This window comes from Xiphias gladius, chromosome 16, assembly GCF_016859285.1.
Source record: "Xiphias gladius isolate SHS-SW01 ecotype Sanya breed wild chromosome 16, ASM1685928v1, whole genome shotgun sequence".
In the NCBI taxonomy this organism is placed as follows: domain Eukaryota; kingdom Metazoa; phylum Chordata; class Actinopteri; order Istiophoriformes; family Xiphiidae; genus Xiphias; species Xiphias gladius.
This window is the reverse complement of record NC_053415.1, coordinates 10,068,348-10,093,927: the sequence shown is the minus strand read 5'-3', so window position 1 is coordinate 10,093,927 and position 25,580 is coordinate 10,068,348. Positions and strand designations below refer to the sequence as shown.

Here is a 25,580-nt window from a genome sequence, read left to right as displayed (position 1 = left end):
CCGTGCCACGTGTGTGTGTTTCTGAGCGGGTGTGTTAACTTCTTTGCTTCTGTCCTAATTGTCAGCATTTGGTCAGAGCAGTCATGGTTTGGGGCACTTCCTTGTCCTCCCTACAGCTCCATTTATCACTGGCAGCAATGGAGACACACAAAGGCACTTGGTGCTTCAAGGTGAATCCCTTCAAATTGCTCAGTTGTGTTACCTTGTTAAATCGATGTGCTTCGTGACAACCGGCAGCAATGGAAATCTGAGCAGTCAGGAGACATTTGCACGTCTCTGTGACAAGGAAGTGCTTTGGAGGTTGAGAGAATACGATTAAAAAGCTGTTTCAGTCTATTTTCTTAGTTTTTTTCTCATCATTTGTTTTTTTTTTTAGGGACGTTGTTTTTACATGTTATCTTTATGCCTGAGTTTGTTACGGTTTTACACTGCAACATTTTAAACCACAATTTATTCATCAAACTCATGTTGGGGCAGTAAATTTCTTCACTTTGCTTCAGAAAAAGTGTTTAGAAACAGAAGTTTCCGCACTTCCTTTATTTTCTCCTTTAGCCTAGAAAAGGAGATGGTGCACATTTTCATTTAGAAAATTCAAAATGCAGCTGTTCTACGCGACCTTTTCTATTCAATATGCAAATTTTAATACATGACCTTGGGTTTAATATTAATATGTGTGTTTTGTGTGAATGTGGAACCAACAGAAAACCTCTTCATTACACGTTTTCATACACAGGGCCTCTGGAATAAGATCAGCAGTTGTGGCAACATATTTCATGCACCAAAATAGGTGTTTAAAAACCCTCCCTCTGTTTGGAAAGAATACAGGGAGCTACAGCTCTTTATGTGTTTTAAATAAAAATAAAATCAAAATAGTCAGAACTTTTTATCTTACCCTTACTTGTTAATTCTAGGCCAGTATGTCTTCTTTGCAACAACACAGCAGTTGTTTTAAAATAATTCTGTTTTGTTTTTATGTTTTAATTTTGTCTTTATTTATGTGTGTCAGACACAATCACTTTTGGTTAAATGATGTTGTGGCCCTAAAAACTGTACTTTGAGTACACTGATCAGCCACAACATTAAAACCATTTTTCTGGTTTTAATGTTGTGGTTGAATATTATATACTATATCTATCTATCTATCTATCTATCTATCTATCTATCTATCTATCTATCTCTGTATCTATTTATCTATCTAACTATATATATATATATATAGATAAGTGATTTTAATGTTGTGACGGATCGTTCTATGTAATGTTTTCATGTGACATTTTGACCTGTATGTCCACAACATTGCCTGGCTTTGCTCTCATACCTTTTCTTATCGTCTTTCTGTCACCCCCAGCGTGCCACCCAGGCTTCTACAAGGCATATGCTGGAAACATCAAGTGTTCAAAGTGCCCTCCGCATAGTTTCAGCTATGGAGAAGGGGCTGCTATCTGTCGCTGTGAGAAGGGCTTCTTCAGGGCTGAGAAAGATCCTCCGACTATGGCTTGCACACGTGAGTATACCACCACCTGGGGTGTAAGACTTACTTGTAACCTATTACTCACTGGACATTTAACTATATAAATGTACAGAGCTTTTAGTCATCCTTTTACAACTCAGCATGTCCCTGGTCAGCTGAGAGACAGTGATGACAAATATTGACAGTCAAGAATAGTATTTGGGAGAAGAAGAAATTTGTCTATACAGCTGATAGATTACTTCAGTGGTCTGCAGACCTTGCTGTGGCCTTAAATCAAGTCTCATCTCCAGGACTTATCTATTGGGAAAATGTGCATTAGAGAGTCTGTGGATGAATTACATGGCTTTTGTTCAGCTGCCTCATCGTCATCAATGATTCACTGATTGTCATTATGACTTCATATATGCATTAAATTACAGTTTAACTGGACTAATTCTCCTTTAATTAAAAAGCCATTTAGCTGTCACTGAGATAGACGGGGGCCACATCTGAAAGCTCTCCAGGGTGAAAGACTATATTTGTCTTTTACGGTAAGACAAAGCCAAGTCACCATTGGGAGGCTGTGAGTTTACATTGCCCTGCAACACGTACCATTTGCAAGAGAAATCTCCAGAAATGCTTGTAAATTTAAACTCAGATGATGCAACACATTGGTTCTGCTCATATAAATCCATGAATTTCTACCTGCTGGCTCATATTGTCTCATATTGTTTGACAGCTACTATAAAATTAACTGTACATTAGGGGTTAACTGCAATCTTACCTTTTCACAAAATCTAAGTGCTGATCAAAACAGATTTAGATATGTTAGCTACAAAAACAATATAATATAATGAAACGTGTTCATCATTATTCATTACAACATAAGGAATAAAACTGTTTCAGCAAAGTTATGTTTATTTCAAGATCTAGCTTTTCAACAGTTATTGTTAGCTGTTGAGCTAAGTCTCCAACTCATGAGCATATTCCCAATCTCAAAGGCCACTTTTTCTCCAAATACAAACAAACACAATGTAGAACGGATTTTGGGAGTATAACAACCAAGCAAGCTAAGAGTAGACTACCACATCTATTTTTACAAGCTGTGAACCCTGTGTTTACTTACATAATGGATTTTAATCTGGAGCTTGTAGGCCAAAGTATAAACTGTTTGCTTGATGTCTAAGAAAAAAAAAAAATGGTGATTGAAGACTGAGGGCCTGAAAGGAATACAAAGCTAGAGAACAAGAAAGAGGGGGTGTCACAGGAGGTGAGATAAAGGTGGAAAGTGTGAAGGCTGGATGGAGTAGAAAGTGAAGAGAGAAAGAAAGGAGGATGATGATACCAATCTCCCCCTAGAGGAGAATAGGAGCTGACTGATTGCAGTGGGGTTGCTCTGCAGGGGGGGAGGTGGGTGGATTCTCCTTGATGGAGAGAATAGAGGAGATGAGATAATGGCTGATAGAGGTATAGAGGGATAAAGAGAGAGAGAATGGACATACACTGACAAAAGTGGAGGAGGGGTGGGAGGAGCCTTTCTGTCTGCTGAGATTTTAAGCAAAGGCAGGGAGGGAGAGGGATGGAGGGATGGTAAAGGAGAGGGAAACATCCCATTGTCTAGGCAGACAGTGAGCTTGGCAGGATGGGAGTGTTCAGCTCCCTCAGGCCTTTTAACTCCACCCTGTTGACAGCTGGCTGCCTGCTATAGCACAGGACTTACCCTGACACACAAACACACACATCCCGACAGCACAAAAATACCTCACCAAAGTGAAATGTGAGGGAGGTAAGATAACTTAGAATGTTTACTGCAGAGGAGAGGAATGCATTATGAAGAATTATGTGGTATAAAAATAAAATGTGACATTTAACCATAACAATTCTACACTGCAATGTACCTGTGTGAAATACAGCTATTAAATTTGGAGGGACTCTTTCAACATAGGCTAACAGACTGTGTTGATATTTGTGTAAAAATTTAGAATACAGTGTTAGCTGGGGTGTACATCAGGGGTCAGTTTTGGGTCCTGTGCTTTTCTCAGTATATGTGCTCCCTCCAGTCCCTAGCTACATAGTGGAAATGCATTTTAACTTTATGTGAATGGTATATGAATGTATCTTCCCTTCTGCATAGTAATTTTTTCTTTTTTTCTTCTTCTTCTGTTAACAGGCCCTCCATCTCCTCCCCGTAACTTAATATTTAACCTGAATGAAACCTTTCTAATGCTAGAGTGGTCTCCTCCCAGCGACACCGGGGGACGCCGGGACCTCACCTACAACGTCCAGTGCAAACGCTGTGGCCCCGAGCCCGACCAGTGCCAGCTGTGTGAGGAGGAGCTTCGTTTCCTGCCGCGACCATTAGGTCTTACCAACGCCACTGTCACTGTCATGGACTTCTCAGCACACGCCAACTACACCTTTGAGATTGAGTCGCTCAACGGTGTGTCAGACATGAGCTCCTTCCCTCGCCAGGTAGCCATCATCACCGTCAACACTGATCAGGGCGGTGAGTATGTATTATTTGAATTTTACTTGATGTTGAGAGTTACTTGTATGTGTCCCTTTTAATGCAGCATTTTATCTTTAAATGGTCGCTTCTGCTGTATTTTTTCCTGGATCTTTACACAGTACAGACTGTGGAACTGTGAAGAGATCCTTCTCTGTTTTTAAAATGTACCCTTTGGAGTTTTTGACAACTAGTGAGTGGGTCCCCATCTTGTTTGCGCACAAACATGAAGGTAGCGCAACATTTCTCGCAGTGGTTATACATTATTCCACTAACCAAGGTGGAGGTAATGCACCAAGAAATGGAGAAATGCTTCTTCAAATTCAAAGTTTGCATATTTTGTTAAATACACAATTTTTACTTGCCTCCTTTGCAGCCTTTGATGCAGTTGGCAAAGAAAGACAAGCCTAGAGTTAACTCAGAATGACATTACAGTTAATGTTCTAGTATTTGTAGTTTTGTGTCCTTAACAGCTGCTGTAAATGATGGCAGGAGGCCAAGGAGAGGTTGTCTCTACTTACCTACATGCTCTAAATAAGGTTTTTATGCTGAAAGGCTCATATTTCCTCTGGGACATGGCTTGGTGTGTAGAACACTTATGCTTTTAATTTGTGATTTGCAAACACTGTGTTTTCTGTTGTCCCGCTCCTCCTGCTCCCATTGTCCCCTGACTATTGTCTCACCTATTTTTTTCCATCGGTTGTTTGTCCTCCTCTTCCTCTCTCCCCCGTTCCCTATTTCCAAACATGTTTGTTTTTTCTTTCTTCTTTGTTCTCTCCTCACTTCTTTCTCTCCTTCCCTTCATCCTTCTGTTGCTGTGGGAGTCTGGGAGAAATGCATTTACACATACAGCCAAAACACATTAAATGCATTATTCTATGTCACTGGGGAACTCTAGCCTTTACAAGTAACTCTATGTTACACGCAGCCTTTTTATTTCATTAGGATGCCCAGTTTAGCACATGGTCGTGGCAGGTCCCCGGGCTGTACACAAAAGCGACTTCTTGACTAATATACCTAGCTGCAGCCATTTAAAATGCTCAAGGGAAGAGGCAAATTCCTGGCCCTCAGTTACTGAATGACTGGAAGCTAATAAACCTCTAAGTTTTTCCCACCTTCTCAGCTTTTGTATTTTACCAAGCTAACTACCAGTGCTGTAGATGGAACCATTACATCCTGAAACAAAATCTCTCAAATATTGTCACATAATGTATCTTAATTTACACTGTGTGAGTGGCGACTGACACATTTTCCCCTCAGGGCTCACCGTAGCTGTACGATTCCATTGAGCACCACTGAATAACAATATTGATTCAGCGCACACTAATTACTGTACATACTCGATACTTCACAACAACACCTCTTTAATCACCTCCATTCAATTCTTATTTCTGCTTCTCTCACAATACAACTTACAAAAATGTGTTGAGTTGAACTCCCAGAAATTTCAGACATTCTGCACATCTGCAACCTTATATTTTCTAAGTATTTTACACACCATACCATGTAACGTCTCCTTTTTATACCTTAACTAGGAGCTAATTTGAAAGGATTTGTGACTGAGGTGGGGATTACCATATATAAGACAAGAGGATGATTCATGCACAGAGATAGTACACACAATACCAATTACTGCTGTCAGTTAGAAAGTCATTGTTTACATTTTTTATAACATCGTGACTTGTTTTACTGTAGAGCTCAACATATTATTATTTACAGATTAGGCCAGTAAATTTTATATACTGCATCAGCCATTTGAACTCTAGCTCATGTCTTTTTTATGTTCGTTTTATTTTTTGGTGTAAAATTTAATGTTCTGCATGTAAGGAGCTTCTTGAAAATTAAACAATGCATCTCAAAGGGGTCTATCCCGCGAAAATACATTTGACATTGAAAATTGATAGTAATTTTGACTCATCTTCATTGCAGATTCCTTTGTTTTCATAAATTGTCTCAGATTTGATCTAAAAAAAATATTTATAGAAAATTACTGAAACAAGATGATTTTTTTAATTGAAAACACAACACTGTTGCCAGATTTCTTAACTTTTTTGAAGAAAATAAGTTCTTTCTTTTTCCTCAAAATGTCTGTGCTATCCAAACATGTAATTTTTAACTGTGTCTCTTGGCTAGGTGTTGTATCAGCCAAACCGAACATGGAGGTTGTGTAGTCACTGGTTAGAATTACACCACTTGTGGAAATGGGCCAGATCAGTAAATAAAACTGGATTACGCATGTCATGTATCCAAAGAAATACTCACACACTATTGCTCAAATGCACTGGGAAGAGTACAGTGATACATAATCTTCTTGGCTGCAGAAAAATGCAAACCACTGTCCTAGTCTATCATTTAAATGGCTTGATTTCCACTGCATATACTGTAACACAGATTCTTCTGCAGTTGAGATACTGAACTACTTTAGCAGTAATTACTCTCCTCAGCAAATGCACAGCGCTGTGAAACCAAGGGTTTCACAGAGAATGATTTATCTGATTTATTCTCTGCAATAAATTATGTTGCTTTTTTTAAACAACAGAACATTCATTTTCTCATTTTTTCTATAATATGTTGAAATCCTGCAAACACTGACTAACAGCTACAACATGACTTTGGATGAGGGGTCAGGACATATCCATCAGCCAGACACATTGATTTGATGAAGAATGTCCATTGTCACATTGACAGCAGTGTAAAAACAGTGGCTTTTCAAAAGGTCAGCGTATTCACACAACTGAAGGGTAACCATGCAAACCTTATTAAGAAAAGGAAAACTACATACAGTTACTTTTGCACATATGCGCCCTAAGACACATCCACCTTAACTTCTCTGTGATGACCTTTGTTGGAAAAATGCACAGAAATTGCTAACGCCATTAGCATAGCGTTGCCATCAGCAGAAATGAGGCAGCCATGTGAAATTCTCTGTGTTGTGGGGAATCAAGAGTCTCCTGACATAATGTGCGGTAGCCACAGATAAATTAGACTTAGTCATTAAAATGTAGATGGCCCCTTTGGTGAATGCTTTGTGGCAGTGAGTTTAGTCCATGCTTTGTTCTGCCTATGAGGGGCTGCTTTGCAAACACATACACACATATGCCAGTACTGTACAAATACATGAGGGGCATAGAGAAACTATATAGGCCTGTGTTCATTTCCTTGTCGGGCATAACCTTTTCAAAAATTTTCTGATTCACACAGTGAAGCTCATCTGATATATGCATCAATCTTTATAACGCACAAGTACTGAGACTGAGTGTGGAGAATTATAAAGCATGAGGATTAACAGCAGGGGAGTGTCTTGGTCTGGAGTTAATCCCCTCAAATTTGGAGAAAGAGAAGATGAGTCTAGGGAAATGATGTGTGCATTTGGAGTTCTTGGAGTCAGCTCCAGAAGCATGGCACTGCTGTGATCAGTCTGATTTACTAGTTTATGGTGAACATAAGGACAGAAAGGTTCAAATCCAGTATGATTTGTGCAGAATTAAGTATGGTCTGTGCTGTTGAAGAAGAAGAAACTCAGCTCACTTCCAAATTGTTCCAATAACTATCTGGTTGGTGGTCCCTTCTACAGTCTGCACACCCACTAAACAATCAGTATTTTCCCAAACACTTGATAGTTTAATGTAGTTGACCACAAGGTTGATCAAAGGAACCCTGGGTATTTTCACAAAGTAGGTGACTGGGTCAGGAGGAAGAGAAAAGAACAAGGGGCAGCTGGGTGACAAGTGACAGCTAAGTATGGATGTTGAAGGTTAAGTGAACTGAGAAGTCAAATTGGGAAGTAAGTCTGAGAGATAAATAGAGAGGAAGAGAAAGTTAGGGAAAGAAAAGAATAAGGAAGAGAGACAGAGAGGCGTTATAAATGTGGAGAGCAGGAGAAGAGCGGGACAGAGACAGATGAAGTCGTAGAGAAAAAGAAGAGGGTGAAAGGAGATAAAAAATGAGAAGCAGAGTGTGAGAAGATGATTGAATAGAAGACAGAAAGAGCAAAGAAGGGGGTGGCGGAAAGAAGAAGAGGGTAAATTAGCTGACAAGAAATGTGGACAGAGGATAAAGAGTGTGCGGGGAAGGAGATGCAGCCACACAGAGACATCTGTGCACTTGTGTTTGTGTGAGTGTGCACTATAAAAAATTACGTGGCCATCTCAATCGTTGCAACTTATTTGCTTCAACTAAATGTATTTATTTTTGCTAAAATATACTCATTAGATAACTATAAGTACATCAGGTAGACTCCAGCCATGCCAACTTTGCACATGCTCTTGGTTACAATAGGGTCTTGCAGATTTCACAGGGGTTTGCCTCCATTTGTTTTACTTTCATTGGCTGAAAGGTTGCCGCACATTTCAGTTTGATGCAGCTCAAAATAGCATCACCACACACAGGTCAACACCTCTTTAACACTAAAACAGTGAATGTTGTTTATAAATTTGCATGTCCACAGTTATTAAGAAATAATGATAGCTTATTGTCATATTTTACAGCAGTCACTGTATTAAAATTCAGGATTGTCATGCATCTTCTGATTCATGCATGTGTCTAGGCTTGGTCATTTGGTCTTTTCTGTAAACGACAACTCAAAAACAACAACACCCAAAGCTTATCTGTGAATCAGCGTTGATCATGGTTTCAATGTGACTGCCAGCGATAGAGCAACAGCTGTATTAATTAGACTTATTAGAACAACAACTACAAACTCTTGTGATATGTCTACACAGTTGTTTAGTGAAGTTAACGTCTTAGTTTCTGCATCTCACCTGTTCTAGTTCTTTGGGGTTGACAGGAGAGTTGGCAGACATCGTCCTAAATTTACAAATAGTTAAAAATTGTAATTTTGAGTTGTTAAAGTTTCATGCTTAACTCAAAAGTGTTGACAAAACATTTCATATTTTTGTTAAATGCTTGAAAAGTCGACTTCTGTCAGTTTCAGACTCAAAATTTCTTGAAGTGATGTGTTTGTGCACAAATGTGGATGTGCATGTCATGTATGTATGTGTGTGCATCTGTGTTTGTGGTTACATTTAATTTATTTGAAATATGTTGTTTATGCATGTACACAGTATCTGGACAGGATGGATTTTAAAGTAATATTGTAGCTGTGTTTCGTAACGCCGAATGGGAAACAAGTGGTGAGAGGGGGTGGGCAGGTGGACTACTGCAGGAGGAGCAGAGGAGGAGGAAGAGGAGGAGAAGGAGGAAATGGCCTAGAAACAGGAGAGTTACTTTAATCACAAGAAGCAGCTGGGTAATTGTGTATGTCACTGAAAGCAATCAGAGGCAGATCGGGTGCTCTGTTGCGGAGACGCATCAGAACATTCTTACAGCAACTTGAGAGACTCTAATCAGGCAGTCTTTTGTAGATGAAAAGCCGGAGGGTAAAACTAACAATCCTGGATTTGCATGATGATATGGAATAACGTGGGATGAGCTGGCAAGAGGAGTGCTGTTAATTAAGTTGGCATTGTCTCTAAGTGTCCAGATCATTTTCGTTTGTTTCACTCATCTGAACGCAGATGCAGAAACGGTGCATCCACAATGATATTATGCCACCATGCACAAAATCTCACAAAATGATATGAGAGTGTCTTTGTCTGCATGTAAAAACACTAAACCATGCATGACTAAAGGGTTAGGACTGCTCTATTGCCAGTTTCTCATATTGCTCTTGATGAGTATGTCATTTTTCCTGACACAGATTACCCTGGGTTTAACCCTCAGTGCCTTGATCTTCTTAATCTGCTACCTGCTTTCTCCAGTAAACAGTGCAAACCAGACTGATATGCCAACACCATGCATAATCTGAGAGTTCATCAAAATCTAAATTGATTGGAAAATGTGCTTACCAGGCATGCAAGCTTACTAACGCATGCACACAGAGGGCATGGAGTTAATGGTGTGCAGAACAGGGTGTAGTACTGAAAGATTAAGAAAAAAAAGAAAAAAAAAATGATGCTCCTGTGGTAAACCTGAAGATGTGAATGCTCAGGAATGTTACCCATTACAGTGAATATTATAGTGAATTTATCACCACTTTTAGGCTGAAGGTATTGTGTTGCATTGTCAGTACTGTACTCGAGTGTTAGTTGTATATTGTGTTGCATTGTCAGTACTGTACTCGAGTGTTAGTTGTATTATCAAAGTATAATACCCCAACATCTTCCATAGTAGAACACTGCGGGTGGTCCAGTGCTTGTCACTAATTCCAAAGTCTTGAGGAATATTTAATTTCCTTTGAAAAATCGGAGTCAATCAGTGACACTAATTGAATCGCAACCTGCTGCCTATGGATGAATGGATGGATGGCCTAAAGCTTGTTTCCCACAGTATTTATTTTTGTGATGAATATGTCCTTTCCTGACATCAAAAACCAACTCAGCCTGTTACATGTCAGAAATATTATTAACCAACTTTAGTTGATCGAGCCGTAATTTTTGTGGCAGTGTAGTAAATCCTGTTTTTCTGATATTTGTGCAATGATGTTTGCTTCTTCCATAAGGACCACTGCTGAGAAAATGGAGAGAATACATTGATGTTGTTGCATCTGACAATTCCCGCTCTATAAAACTTTTATCACTGTCCCCATTGCAATGAAACATCTACTGATGCAATGTGCCTCTGACCGCCAGAGGTCAGCCCACAAGATCTTCCTCTCTACAACTTGCTTCCATCTAGTCCAGGCGCCTGGCTGTCTCTTTCCCACTGCTCACCTGGACCTTTCCTCCTCCACAGCAGCTCTCACCTCACTCTGGACCAGTCAAGTCTTGTCACAACGAGGGGTTGTGATGGTTCCTAGCCCAGCCCTTCCTCTGGCCCCTGTTCCCATTTATTATGACATCTCATAATAAACGTTTTCTTTTATGAGCCCTGGCACTACCAAAGTGTTCACATTAGAGTTTCTATCTTTCTGGACATACAATAACTCTGAGCCAAAAAGATGAACTTCTCAGTTATATGAGTCATGCTTGTTTTCCCTCTTTAGGCTCGCTTGCAATTTTATGATAATGTCTGTAAAAAGTGAACAAGCTCAATACTAAATCTCATCTTTGTCTCTCCATATTCCAAATTACCTTGCTTTTTTTTCTTTTCTTTGTTTCTTTTTTGCTGTTTTATAAGGTGTACTGACGTATTGAAAAATGAAAAATTACAAAGGCAGCAGTCTGTCAAACAAAATTGAAAACATTGAATCTGACAAGAGGGTTTAAAGTGTTCTCAGTTTAAGAATCGGATCACAGATTATACACTGGCCTGTTCAAACATTTAAGTAGTTTTGGCTCCATTAAACATTTTGACACTATCGGTGAATGCTATTGTATTGATTATGAACAGGTTTAGTTTAATTTACCCATGACATGAGATATGCAATGGCTTTCCTGGGTGTCTCTCTCGATTGTATGAATGTTACTTTGCTTAATGGTCAGATTCAAAGGTTTAACTCCAGGCAGATAATCTTGGTTTTTAAATAAATAAACATTGCTGTTGGCTTTCAAATACCCACAACTGTCAACTCTTAATTACATCATGTGCACACAATTATCCAAGTCAGATTCTATCTAAGAAAACCTCTGGCCCACCTTGATCTGTGAAGGCCCTGTGTCATGCCCCCTTCCAGGACCGATAAAATTGTGCTGCAGTTGCTATAAATGAATAGTGTGTAATAAGGTCCTGGGCTTCTCAGCCACTGCACCCGTCACAGGCAGCCCCTCTCCCGGCATCATGCCATGGTCTAACTAACTATGACAAATTAGCTCGCCACTTAATTACTAGCCTGGGAAAATCATAATGATGTTTATTAGGCGCGGCATCGTAAAGCGGTGTGTCCGTGCCCCAAGACCAAAGCGCCATGCTGGAGAAACACTAATAACAACGATAGCCATACAAATTGGCTGAGTGAAATGACTGGGGGCCCCAAGGCGCCAGCCAGGGTTGGCTAAGAGGGAAGGTGACTTTCTATGGATGAATCAATACTGTTCTCTACTATGCTACTATGCTGAGCAACAGCTACAATTGTAGATCTGCCTGAGATGGCTGATAAACACTCTCCGTGTGTGTGTGTGTGTGTGTGTGTGTGTGTGTGTGTGTGTGTGTGTGTGTGTGTGTGTGTGTGTGTGTGTGTTTGTGTGTGTGTGTGTTTGTCAGTAGGGTAGATTTAGCTGTGATCCTTTCTCCATTATGGGTTAATATGAAAAAGCAGGCACTGATTAAAAAATTCTGAATATATCACATTATAGAAGAAGATCTTTTTTTGCTTAACATGCAGTCATATGAGCATGTGTGTCTTGGGGATTAAGTGTATGTGTGTGTGTATATGTGTGTGTGTGTGTGTGTGAGTGTGTGTGTGCGTGTGTCCGCGTGTGTGTATGTGACCACAGGTAACACTGGCCTTGTGGAGAGAGCAGTCATAAATAGAGCCTCCATGCTGGCTGGCTTATTAACAGCTGATTTATCTGCCTCTCTCTGTAAGGAATGTTTGCCCTTGGCACCCGGGCCCAGAGATCGGCCCCAGGGAGCCCCAATTACTCTGTGCCACGTGTGTATGTGAAGCTGTGACAAAAGAATATTTTGTGTCGCCGTATCATGAGTGTGCAAGTGCCTTATGCTGCTGTATACATTAGTGCAAGTGTTCAGTACCAGGGTCATCTTCATCATCACTCTCTGTCTCTCTCTCTCTCTCTCTCACACACACACACACACACACACATTCACACACACTCTTAATACCTCCTGTGGAGGGAGATACAGGGGGGAACAATAGGATGGCAGAAATTTATTTGACAGCTCTCTGCCTCTACAGTGATTTGTCAGAGTATTTATTCTGCTGATGTGCCCCTATCTTTCTTTTTTCTCTTCTTTCTCTGTCTCTCCCCCCTCTATCATATTTCTCTCCCTCCCATACTCTTACATTAAGGCCATGTATATGTTTGAATTGTGAGTGTTCATCATTATAAGCACTGACAACACCTGCCATTATGTTTAACTGTGTCGAGACAGGGGTGTGACACTGATTTACTGCATTAAAGGTGAAGTTTAAAGGCCTTATCTCATTTTAGTCATAATGTTTGGCATGCGCATTTCAAAAATATGTTTCCTTTATGATCCTATCAGTAATATGTCATTATGATCAAATGTGTTATTTTTTATCTCTCATAAGAAAATTATTTATGATTCCTGATAAAGCTTTACATGTAGAAAATAAAGAATGCTAAGATGATACTTAAGGGGGGGAAAAGTATTGCAATATTTATGTTGCACTCTGCAATTTTTCTAAAGGTTTACTATATAATTACTGTCCGGTTGTTACACACGGTATACAGTATGTTTCACATAATATACATATATGTAATTATTGGAATGTACAGTATTACTAAAAGGTAGAATATGAATGATTCTGAGTCTTCACAAAGTTGAAAGTTTATTCCCTAGATCTATAAATTGAAAATTGTATTATTTCTCTAAATAACCCTCTCATACATGACATATTACATAATGCAGTAATCTTCTACAGCGTTCACTCTCTAATCCAGTTAGTGGTTGGATTTCAGTTGTATTTGAACACCATGTTTAGTTCAAATGTTTGGAAAATTAACAGGTCATATGCATCTATTTCAGACTGAGTTTCCGTTTGATCATATTTTGTTGTGTTATGTTGCATTGAACCCTCTCGTCGTCCCTAAACACTACAGTATGTGAATTGACTGGCCCTCCTACTGGGTCTGCAATACAGTGCCTATGATGATAAGTGGAGTGAAGTGCTAGAAAAAAAATAACAATACGTCACGAAAGTGTTATCTAAGGTGAAAATAAGTCTATCAACACTTTGCAGCGTGAAATACCTTGGCAGCTGATCACTACACCTGAAATGTGTTGAAAGTGTTATTTTCTTGAAGTTATAACTTTTACCCATAACTTTTATTTCTGTGAATCTCATGTAACAAGCGTTTATGAGGGTGGTTAACACTGCAACATGAAATTAACTTTCCTATGTCAAGGTAATCGGAAAATGTGATGAAGATGGTTTCAAATGATAACCTGTATAGGGGGAGTTGAAAGCCACAACTACAATAACGTGATCCCAATCCATGCAGAGTGTTTTGTTTTTTGCTTGGTTTTTTTTCTTATTTTTCTGTGTATTATGTGAGAGATTACACCTTTGTGCTCCTGTTGCTCCTTAGAGGCAACATAAATAATTATCATATCTTAACCTGCCTTGTCAACTAGCAGCTGCACAACTCCACTCACTACTACTAGTACTGGTTTACCCTCATTCTGCCCTCCCTGTCTCTGTTTAATGATTTGGTTTTGTTTTTCTGGGCCTTTTTTGGGTTTTTTTTTAAAGTGCAGTAAATTTGAATTCATTCCAGTTCAGCTGAATTCATTGGTATATTATTGGGGAAAATGATTATCTAAAACAGAAACCACCAGCTCACATGTCATGCTGTCTTTCTCAGCAGCATGGTATGTTAATTTGTTTGTCTTATTAGTTATGTCTTTTGGGAGATGGTGGAGATGGAAATTTAATCTCTTGGCATCACTTTCTAAATACTGAACCTGTTTGCTCCTGCTGGATGGTGGGGAGATGTGCACTGATCACTCCTGAACACATAGTAAATTGTTATCATATGAAGACATTCTGTTTGACAGTTTACTATCCGGTACATATGATTCCCCACATGCTAAAATCTCTGTTGACCATTTCTATCTATATAGGTTAATGGAAATCATATAAATGCTTTAAAGTAGCTCTCCACTATCTCTAGCTAATATTAAGGGATCCCTGGAAATCCACTACCCTATACTTTGTCCCTTTTCAAGTGCTACTCAAGTTTCGATGACAAAATATATGTGTTGATAAGTCTGCCCAGTAAACAGTAGAGGTTATCTTTGTTTTCCTTCATGGAATCTGCATTAATCGTTCCATCACTGTGGTTGTAACAGAGTGCTGTAAGCTGAAAGATTCACCTGCTGTGGAAGTTTTTAAGCGTTTAGTATAACTACGCTCTAACGCCAGTGTTGTGGTTTTTCTGTGGTCTTTTCCAGCCCTATCCGACCCTTTCTGAGTGGCCTCAGCACCCAGGGGTGACTGATCCCATCACACACCCACCAGCAGTTCCCTACGCTGACATCTCCACAGTCCTCATGTCTACTTCTTCACACTCATTATTTTCTCTCCACCATTGGTGGTGCATACCAAGCAGATCAGAGCAGGCTCCAGCTGTAGCTGTATTACTGGAAATAATGAAGTGTTTGCTGTTGTTGCTTTGGTCTCATATTCATCCTAACATGAAGAACACAGGGGATTTTTTCCCACTGTAGTCGACCTTGTGCGTGTACAGTATGAGTTGCAGACTTATCTCCTTTTTGAAGTGATGATTAAAAGACTAATCATGCTGTGATTAGAGCTGTGTTGACAGATGAAAGAGAGATGGATGTGACTTATCGACAGTTAAATCTCTTATTTGTGTGTGCATGTGTGTGTGTGTGTGTGTGTGTGTGTGTGTGTGTGTGTGTGTGTGTGTGTGTGTGTGTGGTTTGGTATTTGTAGATGATGTATTCAAGTTTGTGCATATATGCATGTGCATTTCATCACACACAACAATGTGTTAGCATTATCAGCTGTGTAGTTGCACAAGTCCAACATGAGTGTTAAGAGTGAGGCCTACTATGAAAACATTTTCAGAGCTGTAACTTTTGAGTATGAACTAAATAAACGTTAAGCATTAAAGTACATTCTTGATCTCGGACATTGTTTGACATAACAATCCCAACTCAAGGTCCATGTACTAACTTTTTCCAGAGGTTCAAGCGTATCACATTGGATAGAGTTTCCTTCATCCACTGGAAGAATTGTTAAATTGCTAAAATTTAATAAGGTGAATGGATAGATTCCTCTGTTTTGGATTCCCTAGCGTGATCTCTTCAGACATCGACAGTCACATAGACACATAGACAGTTTGCTGTAGGCCGACCGTGAATCTCATGTAACCATAAGATGCCTGGTTCCATTCCAGCTTGCAACCCTTTTTGCATGCCTCGTCTCCAGGATGTGTAGTTATTCATGTATTCATGTCATTCTCATGACATGTATATAGTACATCCATATAGGATGCTTCTGTGCTTATGTATACATATCGTGCAACTGAGTTGAATTTTCTTAACATCCGTGGTTCGTTGATTTACATGATATTATTAGTAGAACCCATTTACATACATGTGACAGCCAACCCACACTGCACCCATCCACCCTGTTTTTAACAAGGAGAATATAGAGATAGAAGTGTATGTTTTATGGAATATTTAATGTTGGAGGAAAAAGATAAAACTCAGAAAATCAAAGCCACTCGTGGTATACCCTGTCTCCTACTAATCCTTTTCCAATGACATGTCAAAGACATGGCATGGTAATGAAAGAGACAGTGCTACCTGAAACTGCTCATTACTGAGGATATTTCATAATGTAGATATTCTGAAGCTTCTGACATATTATCCCGTTCATCTTTGACTTCTTAGTGTGGTGATTACTATTCTAAAAAAAATGGCAATCAAATTGACTTAACCTCGTGCAGGTTTTAGAAGATACTTTGACTTAACATTTCAATTTAAAACATCATAAATATATCTTGTAGCTGGAATTTATTATAATCAACTTCATTTCTTTTTGGATGTTCCTTAGTGTGGGGTAAATGGACCGGTCGGTACAAGAACCACTGTTCCAAATCGTGTGCAATATATTTTTAGTTTTACTTGCTTGAATTAAAAGCCACTGAGCCACGCTACCATGGCACATGACAGTCAAACTGCAACCAACAGCTCTAATGCTTTGGTGTAAAAATCTGTGCTGCTTTGAAGGTGTTCCCTCTGAGTATAGCCCTCCTTCTCTTGGTCTCTATTTACCTGCTATAGAACTACTGTATGGCTTTCTGCTCTCCATCCTGCAATAATGGCAGCAACCTTTGAAGTGGGACACAATCAGTTGAAAGAGAAAGTGAGGACTGAGAAACTGGGGAAAAAAGAAGACAGGTGGAGAGAGTGGAGGCACGGATAGACAAGATAACACTTGATAGGAATTTTGTGCTGTCAGATAAAAGCCTAAAAGTGGTGTATTGTAAAAGATGATATGGTACTTGGTGGAAAATTTTACCATTCTTTGTGAGCAAATGCATGCATTTTCATTCTTACTCTTGCACTAACAGATGATATTTCTGCAAATACAATGCTCCCCTTGAAGGCTGTAAAACCATCAGTGAAACCTCATAGTGTGACCATATCCCAACCCAGAACACTGATATAGGATGATCTGCAAATCCCCACATTCAGTTACATGTTTTTTAACGTCACTGGCAATGTTTTTAAAGTTATTTTCTGCTACAATATGAGGGCTTGGCAACTACAGTAATGTTATCTTGGGGAACTTTTTTTCAGTGGGTATAAACCAGTGCACATAATACACAAAATGCATTGCCACATTTGACCTTTTTTGTTGCAAACCAGTGCTTGATCTCCACAGGAAGACCGAAATGCTAGTATAATTTCAATCTCTTTATAGTAACTCTGTGCTGTGAAGCTCCCCTCATCTTTACTGAGCAGATGAGAAGGTCTTGGTGGTAAATGTTTGTTTGTTTTTACACACTTTATAAAGAAGACCAACTTCCAAGCTCACCTATCACTTTGAGTTGTTTGGGGAAAAGGTGGCTGTTTCAGTGTGTGCATAATGCTGTTTATTCTATTCCTGCACTCCTGATTTTTAATAGAGTGAAGTCCTCAAGGAGAGCAAGGAGACACACACACACACACACACACACACACACAGGATGGGCTCACACTATCTTAATCTCTCTTCAAGACACACTATTAATCTTCACATAGAAACTGGTCTCTCGATGAAACCGTCAAATTCAGACTGCACCAAGCTACTTTGGTTTAGTTGTGTTTTTTTAGTTTTAATGAAGAACTGTTTTAAAGAGCCCAGACAGAAACAAAGCCATAACAGACAAGAAAGTCTTTCTATAAAAGTGATGTGTGACCTTACACACGTAATTACCCATTTATCTAGCTTGCCGTTTAAATCTTTCATAATCCATGTTATACAAAAATACTGTAAATTTAGATTACTAAAGTTTTTGATTTCATTGCCATTACATTTGCATGCATTGTTGTGATGTTTAGAAATACATTATATTTTAGTGATATACTGTACATCTAGTTGACTGATTAATTATCACTCTGTGACATCAAAGTGATCAGGTCTGCAAGTCATAATCACAAAATGTAGCATGGTTCTACACAGAATTTGTACTTGTTATTTAAAACATAATGTTTTAGTAGCAAGAAAGTTGCTGTTTTGTGCATTAGGTTTTTTTTTATTGCTGGTGAAGTGTACTGTAGACTGAGACTGTAAAAACACAAATAGTTTATTCAAAACCAAAACAGGTTAACACCGGTTTATGTTACATCTTCTTTCTATAAAGTAACCTGAAACCCAAATCTAAGCCTCCTGGTAACTTGTCAGTCTTTCACAAAAGCTTATGGAGGTAAACTCACAGTTTTGTCCGCCCCCGCTGAATAATGCTGTATTCGTAAAAAATTAGCATGATTGAGTGCACTTGTCAGGAGAGACTTCTCTATGTATTAGGAGAGTGCAGTGCTGCGTTTGCAGTTGTGCAAATAGCACTGTACACAAAAATACACACATGCAGACGCACACATGCATAGCAAACGCACAACGAAAGAGGGCTGTGTGAAAAATCCTGCACCTGGAAATGTAGAGATAATGCTGAGTAAGACAGACACACACTTTTCCGTACACGTACACACACACACAAACACACACACACACATACCCTCAAACGAAGACATAATGACTAAAGATTCATCAAACTGGCGTGGGGCTGTAGAATGGAGATCTGAATGGGTTGGGATTGCAGCATCATTGGTGATTACGATTGGAAGCCTTGTGATGTATAGCACCTCTAAACTATAGGGGAACATCTTCACACTGGAGCACAGAGTTATGTAAAGCTCTACAATCTGAGACAGAATACTGTAAATTTAACATTAAGAGACAGGCATGGCTACTGGGTACCCAAAATAACATCCCAAACTCTTAAAGTAGAACAATTTCATTTTAACTACATTACTGTTACAAGAATTGCTACAAAAGTGGCTCCTTTAGTTTGCAATCTTTTCAGTTGCCTTTGTAACACGCTTTTCCATCATTTCCTAGTTGTTTACTTTACAAATGTTTTGCAGTTGGCATACTGTTTGTTGCCGTGACCGTATCCAGACTGTTAGATTTCACGAATCAAATCATTAAGCACCTTCTGGTCCACACAGATGATTTAGCCTCTTTGGAGCATACTTAATTGTCTCACATTGCTTTGAAAATGTACATATTAAAGAGCTGATTGCCAGAACTTAGTCTCGGGACAGTACAGTAAATACTGAGAAATGCTGCTAATTGGTGTTCACCCTAATAGGATCCACATTTGCTAAACTAAGGGAAACCAAGATGAGAGTATTTATTTACATGCTTTATAGAAATTGGTAAAAGAATGATTACAGTAATTAATAAAGTTTTAGAAAAAGAAATATTCAAGATGTCTCTCACTAGTAGTTTTTTTTATGGCTCTAGCTGTCTGACTTTTTATGTCTGTTTGTTTGGTAATATATTATATTACCAAACAAACATAATATATATTATATTATTATTATTATATGTGGTAAAAGACTTACTTTGTCATTGTCTTGATGGTTGATTAGGTCAGAATCCTAGATGGTTTCTAATTTGGGTTTTTCTTTTTGGCAACAATGAGTTAAAAGAAGATTTTCAACCATTTTTTAGCACCAGAAATTCATTCAATCATTTTCTCAATGCGCTTATTTTGGAAGTGGGATTGTACTCATTTGGTGATACCGACATTTAAATGTAAGTATCATTATGATAAGTAATTTTCCTGTTATGTATGATGTTATCTAATGCATGTAGGGTTTGAATAAAAGGGGCAGAAGGTTTGATATTTTGGGAACTCCATATTTGATTTGACTTCTTTCTGATACAATCACTACCATGTTCTACCACACCAGAAACAGTGCCACTACTATCACAACTACTACACGACTAAAGCATTATTATTTGTCACGGTTTGTATGAGCCAACAGGAAGGTGGATCCAAATACAGACACAGACCAGGCAGGTAGGAATGGTTTAGTCATTTTAGTAGGAGATATGGTGGTAGTTAAGGCTTACAGGCGGGCAGGTACAAGAACAGGTGACAGGAACAAAACAGGTCAAAGGATGGCAAGAACAAAGACACGCAGAACATGCATGACACACAATGAACTGGCAAATGACTGGGGAAAGATGGCTGGTATACATACCGTGAGCCAGGGACAGGGACAGGCAGGAAATCCGAGGGCATCTGTTTGGCAGATGGAGGAAAAAAAAACAAAAATAAACAGGGCATGAGACAGGACTCGTGACAATTACTGTTCTACTACAGACTCTATATCTGATAACACATCCGGCCAAACAGGTGCTATTTAAACAATAATGCACAAGACGGAGATCTTTATATGGACTTTGCTTCATGCCACAGCACGCCACTACCAATATCATGTTTAAGTACAACCCCGAGTGTATTATTGTATAGAGTGTATTAAAATTGATATTTCCAGGATACAAATTAATGATTTGTTAAAACAAATTACTAAAGCCCCTTGTTACCTTCCAGGTTCTGTAAGTCAAACTGTAATTGCAAACTGTAACTGTAAAATTTATTTTGGAAGAGGTTTTTAAAAGACTTCTTCTGACAACATTACTTCCAATGTAAGCGCACCTGACCTTCAGAATTAAAGTGGGCAATGTTAATAAGCAATCCCATTACAGGTTTAGCAGTTACATTGAATGGTAGCATTGTAAAATTGTCCCGTCAGCAGTCAGATGTAATGGAGGCCACTGCTGAAGGACTTTGGATACTACAAGTACAATGAGAGATTGGACCAAGTTGAGAAAAAAGAAGTCAGCAAGTATTACAGCAGTAAGACAGCTTTTGTTCTGTTAGCATTTAACTGTGTGGGAAATGTACCCATTTTAACATGATCCCAGTGGTTTAGAGAAAAGAAATTAGTTGGATAGCTTAACGGCACTTAAGTCATGAATTATTTTTTGTTCAGCATTTGCCTTCAGTCTTGGGTTCAGCAAGTGAAGCAACTGCTTTGTTGGACAGAAGTCAATTGATTTACTTGGTAAGTCTAAAACATCCTACTGTTGGTTGCTTTTACTGTCTCTGCTGTCAGCCAGTACAAATGTGACCACTTCTAAAAGGGTAAAGTCAGCACTTAAACCTCATCATTCTTAATTCAGTTCAAATCCAATGCGCTGGAGTACATAACCAAACTGTGTAAAACATATCTCTGGTCTTTCTTCTGCTTGTCCCACACACTCTTTGTTTGATTTCTGTTTCCAGAATTGATTTACTGTTGAAAGTAACAGACATTGTGACAAAGATGTTTTGAGAAACCTCCCCTGGCAGATGTAGAACAGTAAGAGATGAAAAGGAAAAACGGAGAAGAAAGGGACAGAAACTCATCCAAAGCTTTGCACTCTTGTGTATCTTAGTAAGTTTGGTTTGCGGAGAAACTTCCATAAAGTGACCCCTCATATCTGTAAGGGACTACACACAGTATTTCCTCAGTGTGTTTATTTCCATTTAGACACCTTATGCACTATTAATTCTCACGCTGATAATGCATTAGAGCCTGCTGATGGCAGGATGTCTGAATATCTTTCTCTAAGAGTCACGGAGAAGTCACATCTATTAGTTCTTGTAAGTGTGTATGGACATTAAATGCCTATCTATTAGGCCTGTGTGTGTGTGTGTGTGTGTGTAATAGTACCACAGATGGATGACACACATAAGTCACACACGGATACTTAGCTGGCAGTACATCCCCACAGACTACACAGTCCTGTTACCAGAGGGTTTTCTCTGTCAAAGTGTCCTTGAGTAAGACAGTCAAGCCCTGCCTGGTCACTCATCATAAGTCAAATAAGAACCTCTGCAAGATGAATAAAATATTATGTGAATAATATCTTGTCTTATATTGTCCTCTTGTCGATAGCATAGAGCCTCCACAGAAGCAGATAGAGGGAAGGTGTGTCAGACTGTTTTCAAGTAATTTTATCTCCTCCTCAAATTCCTCTGGAATAAGCAACAATTTTCTTCATCAGTGTCTTTACCCTGGTCATACATTTCTCTATCAAGCACAACAGTCTGATTAGGAAGCATAGCAACCATAACAGGTCATCACATCACACACAGACACACACAACTGTTGATTCTTTTGCCTGTAATGCTCACTCTTTATTACTGATAGTGTATCAAGTTTGAGGATTGTCTCATCATTAAAAACATTTTACGAGCCACTATGTCAGCTTTCATGGTGCCGAGTGATGGCAAAAACAGTTTTGGGAAACAGTCGCAATTTGTTTCGTCTTTGTCTCTAAAGAGACTTTTCTCAATATCTTTTCTCGATAATATATGTCGTCTGAGCCAGCTGTCTTGTAATATCTTTTATCCTTTTTCCACCAATAGCCAAGGGACAGAGGGATGTGTGGAGGGGGTTTTTGACGTTTGAGAAAGAGAGACGGAACGAGTAAAGGACAGAGTGAGGATGACAGTCCCTTGTGTGTTTAGAGCCCAGAGAGAAATGAAGTGGAGACAGAAGAAATGTTGTAAAGGTCACAGATGGTTTGCCATTGCCTTTTTAAGGTGCTCATGTATTTCATGTCAATAATAATAATCTGAAATGTACGCAAACCTACTATAAAAATTCAGTTTTTCCTGGACAGTTTAGCTGTTAATTGTATTGTGTTCTTATTATTCAACAGCAGAAAAGACATTGTGCCAAAGACCCTTGTGGTATGTTTGAAAATCAGCTATTTCTCTTATATTGTTAACATCCAATATGGCCAGGATCATCTTAATAAACTCGCTAACCAACTCATCGCCCTTCCAAGCTATGCCATGTAAGCACAGATTTAACTGACAGATGTTTGAGTGCTTGCAAATGCTAGTGGAATAACGTGACTTACAGCAGTGAGACAATGAGAATTTTGAGGGCCAGAGGGTGTACAAATTTAAAAAAAAAAAAAAAAAAAATAGTACCTATATTATAATATTAGACCTGGCTCCTAAAACACACACACACACACACACACACGGAGACCCAAACATTTTCTCTTTCTTGCATCCTGTTATTGTTATGAATGTATATATTGCCACTGCAACAAGCCAATTTCCCCAAGGGAATCATTAAAGTTTCATCCTATAAGAGAAAGAGTTTGGGGGAGGTGAGGCTGCAGAGGTGGGTTAGGAATTGATGCAATTGGGAAGATGTAAGGTAAATAGATACAGACCAAAACAATGAGTGGGGAATAGAGAGAGAGAGAGAGAGAGCGACATTGATTTAGATTCAGTGGTGCGTAGCAGTTATCAGCCCATGGTGTCATTGACAGGAAGTGAAGGGTACATGACTTCCTCAAACCAGCTTATCCTGCTGACCTCATAGGGCAGAGTGTGTGTTTGCATGTGTGTTTGTTTGTTTATGTGTTACACAGAGAGAGAAAGAGGAAGAGGCCCTGGCTTCGCATCCTGTCTCTCCCTCCAGGCCTGGAATGAATGATGCTCCCAGTGGCGTGGTCTCACCCCAGTGAACACACACAATTGAGCTAAAGGCAAAACTGTGGGACCCGATGTGTGCATTGTGTGTGTGTGTGTGTGTGTGTGTTTGTGTGTGTGTGTGTACTTGCACTTCTATCTTTGAGGAGACCATATATATTTATATCTATATAAATATATATATATATCTATATAAATATATATATATATATATATATATATATATATATAAATATATATATATATATATATATATATATATTTATATATAAAACTGTTTGTGAGTTATATACCTCATGGAGTGAGGACATTTTGGCCAGTCCTCACTTTCTGACACACATTCAAAAGACTGTTTTCTCTCTCTCTCTCTCTCTCTCTCTCTCTCTCTCTCTCTCTCTCTCTCTCTCTGTGTGTGTGTGTGTGTGTGTGTGTGTGTATGTTTAACCTGGGATTCTGGTTTATATTTACAGCTACATACAGCACACAATTCCTTTCCCAATCTCTCCATTTATTATTGATACCAACGCTCAAACAAGGGTGCAAACTAACGGTACTTTTCTTTATGTGTGTGTTTTTGTATACTTGAGTATATGAGTTTAAATTGAAAAAAAAAATCAATATCAATATTTAAAAGTTTTTTTGTGGTCATATTTTTAGAAACATAGGGACATAAGTTTAAAACTGAGGTGTAAACATGCATAGGAAGGATGCAGTTGCTTAAATGTAACTTAATTCCTGATCCGTTTAAATTGATATTAGAGCAAGGTTAACCCAGTAAGGTTTGCATTGAGCACTTCTGATTGTGATGTTGTTACTCTTTGAATGAAGCCACCAATCATTCATATTTTATTCCGATGTTCCTAGTGCTAATGAGACCTCCTCCAAAAACCTTTCTAATGTTGATAACAAGAATTAACTGGAACTCAAGATTAGATTTTTAATAAAAGGACATAATATGGATAATGATAATAATATCATTCTATATTAGTGTGTATACAGATGAATTTTACTTTTCAATACGTTGGGAAAAATATTGTAAAATAGAACTCTTAACATGAACACAAACACACAGAGTTGGTAAATACACTTCACAGTAGGTCCTTTAATCTGTAGATAAACTGGCTCTTATTCTATCATAACATGATGTCAAACTGAAGATATAGGAGACACGATGTAGGACTGGGATTAAGAAGTCAGGCTGTGGTAGGTACAGTAGAGGACACACGGTGAAAAAATCTCAGCACGCAGGTTGTGATGCTTAGGATGCAGGTCACATGGTACAGGATCGTAATTGGCTTTCTCACACCAAGGTGTTACCTCCTGGAGATTATTGGCAGTAGTAATCAATTCCTGTGAGCTGAAATTGAAGAGGGGTGGAGTAGCCTTAGGTCAGGATAAACACAATTTGACAATGGCATAGGAACAGATAGGAAAAGAGTGAGTAACTGGAATGTTAATAAAGATCTGTATAGTCAGTGGTGGAGCTCAGGGATCACCTAGAGAGAACCCTCATAACCCAAAGCTTTCACTTTGTCACTGGAGATTTGAAAACAATGGTCATATTTTGATTAGAAAATCACTTAAAGTGACTGCTAAACGGGCTAAATTTAGAAATCCGTGCTCTTGTCACTTCGGTACGAGAGCAATAGGCAAGCTCTTAAAGCCCATGAACTCCCCATGAAGTCCATACTGTGCTACAGTCTTTGCTGTTTTGTCCTTTAAACCATATGGAGAAAGCTTTGTTCCCTGAACATACCTAACATATGCTCATTCCTATATCTGCTTTCTGAATTTGGTCACTTGTTAGGCTAGACATCTTTGCAACATTTCTCTGTTATCTGCCGAGAAACAGTTACGTGTAAGATTTGCTGACATTTCTTAATCCCTTTTTGGTTTTGATTTATTCTTACAACTGTCGAATATATGACCAAACTTCTAAAACTCTCAT

General features: G+C 38.8%; 1 protein-coding gene across 1 annotated transcript in view; it reads left to right on the top strand.

Moving 5' to 3' along the window:
* LOC120801269 (ephrin type-A receptor 6-like) overlaps nt 1-25,580 on the top strand; it is a 156,034-nt gene that overhangs the window by 78,621 nt on the left and 51,833 nt on the right. Inside the window, exons 4-5 of the mRNA XM_040148036.1 lie at nt 1,349-1,504; nt 3,621-3,956. Coding sequence (XP_040003970.1) covers nt 1,349-1,504; nt 3,621-3,956 — 492 coding nt within the window. The remainder of the gene's footprint in view (nt 1-1,348; nt 1,505-3,620; nt 3,957-25,580) is intronic.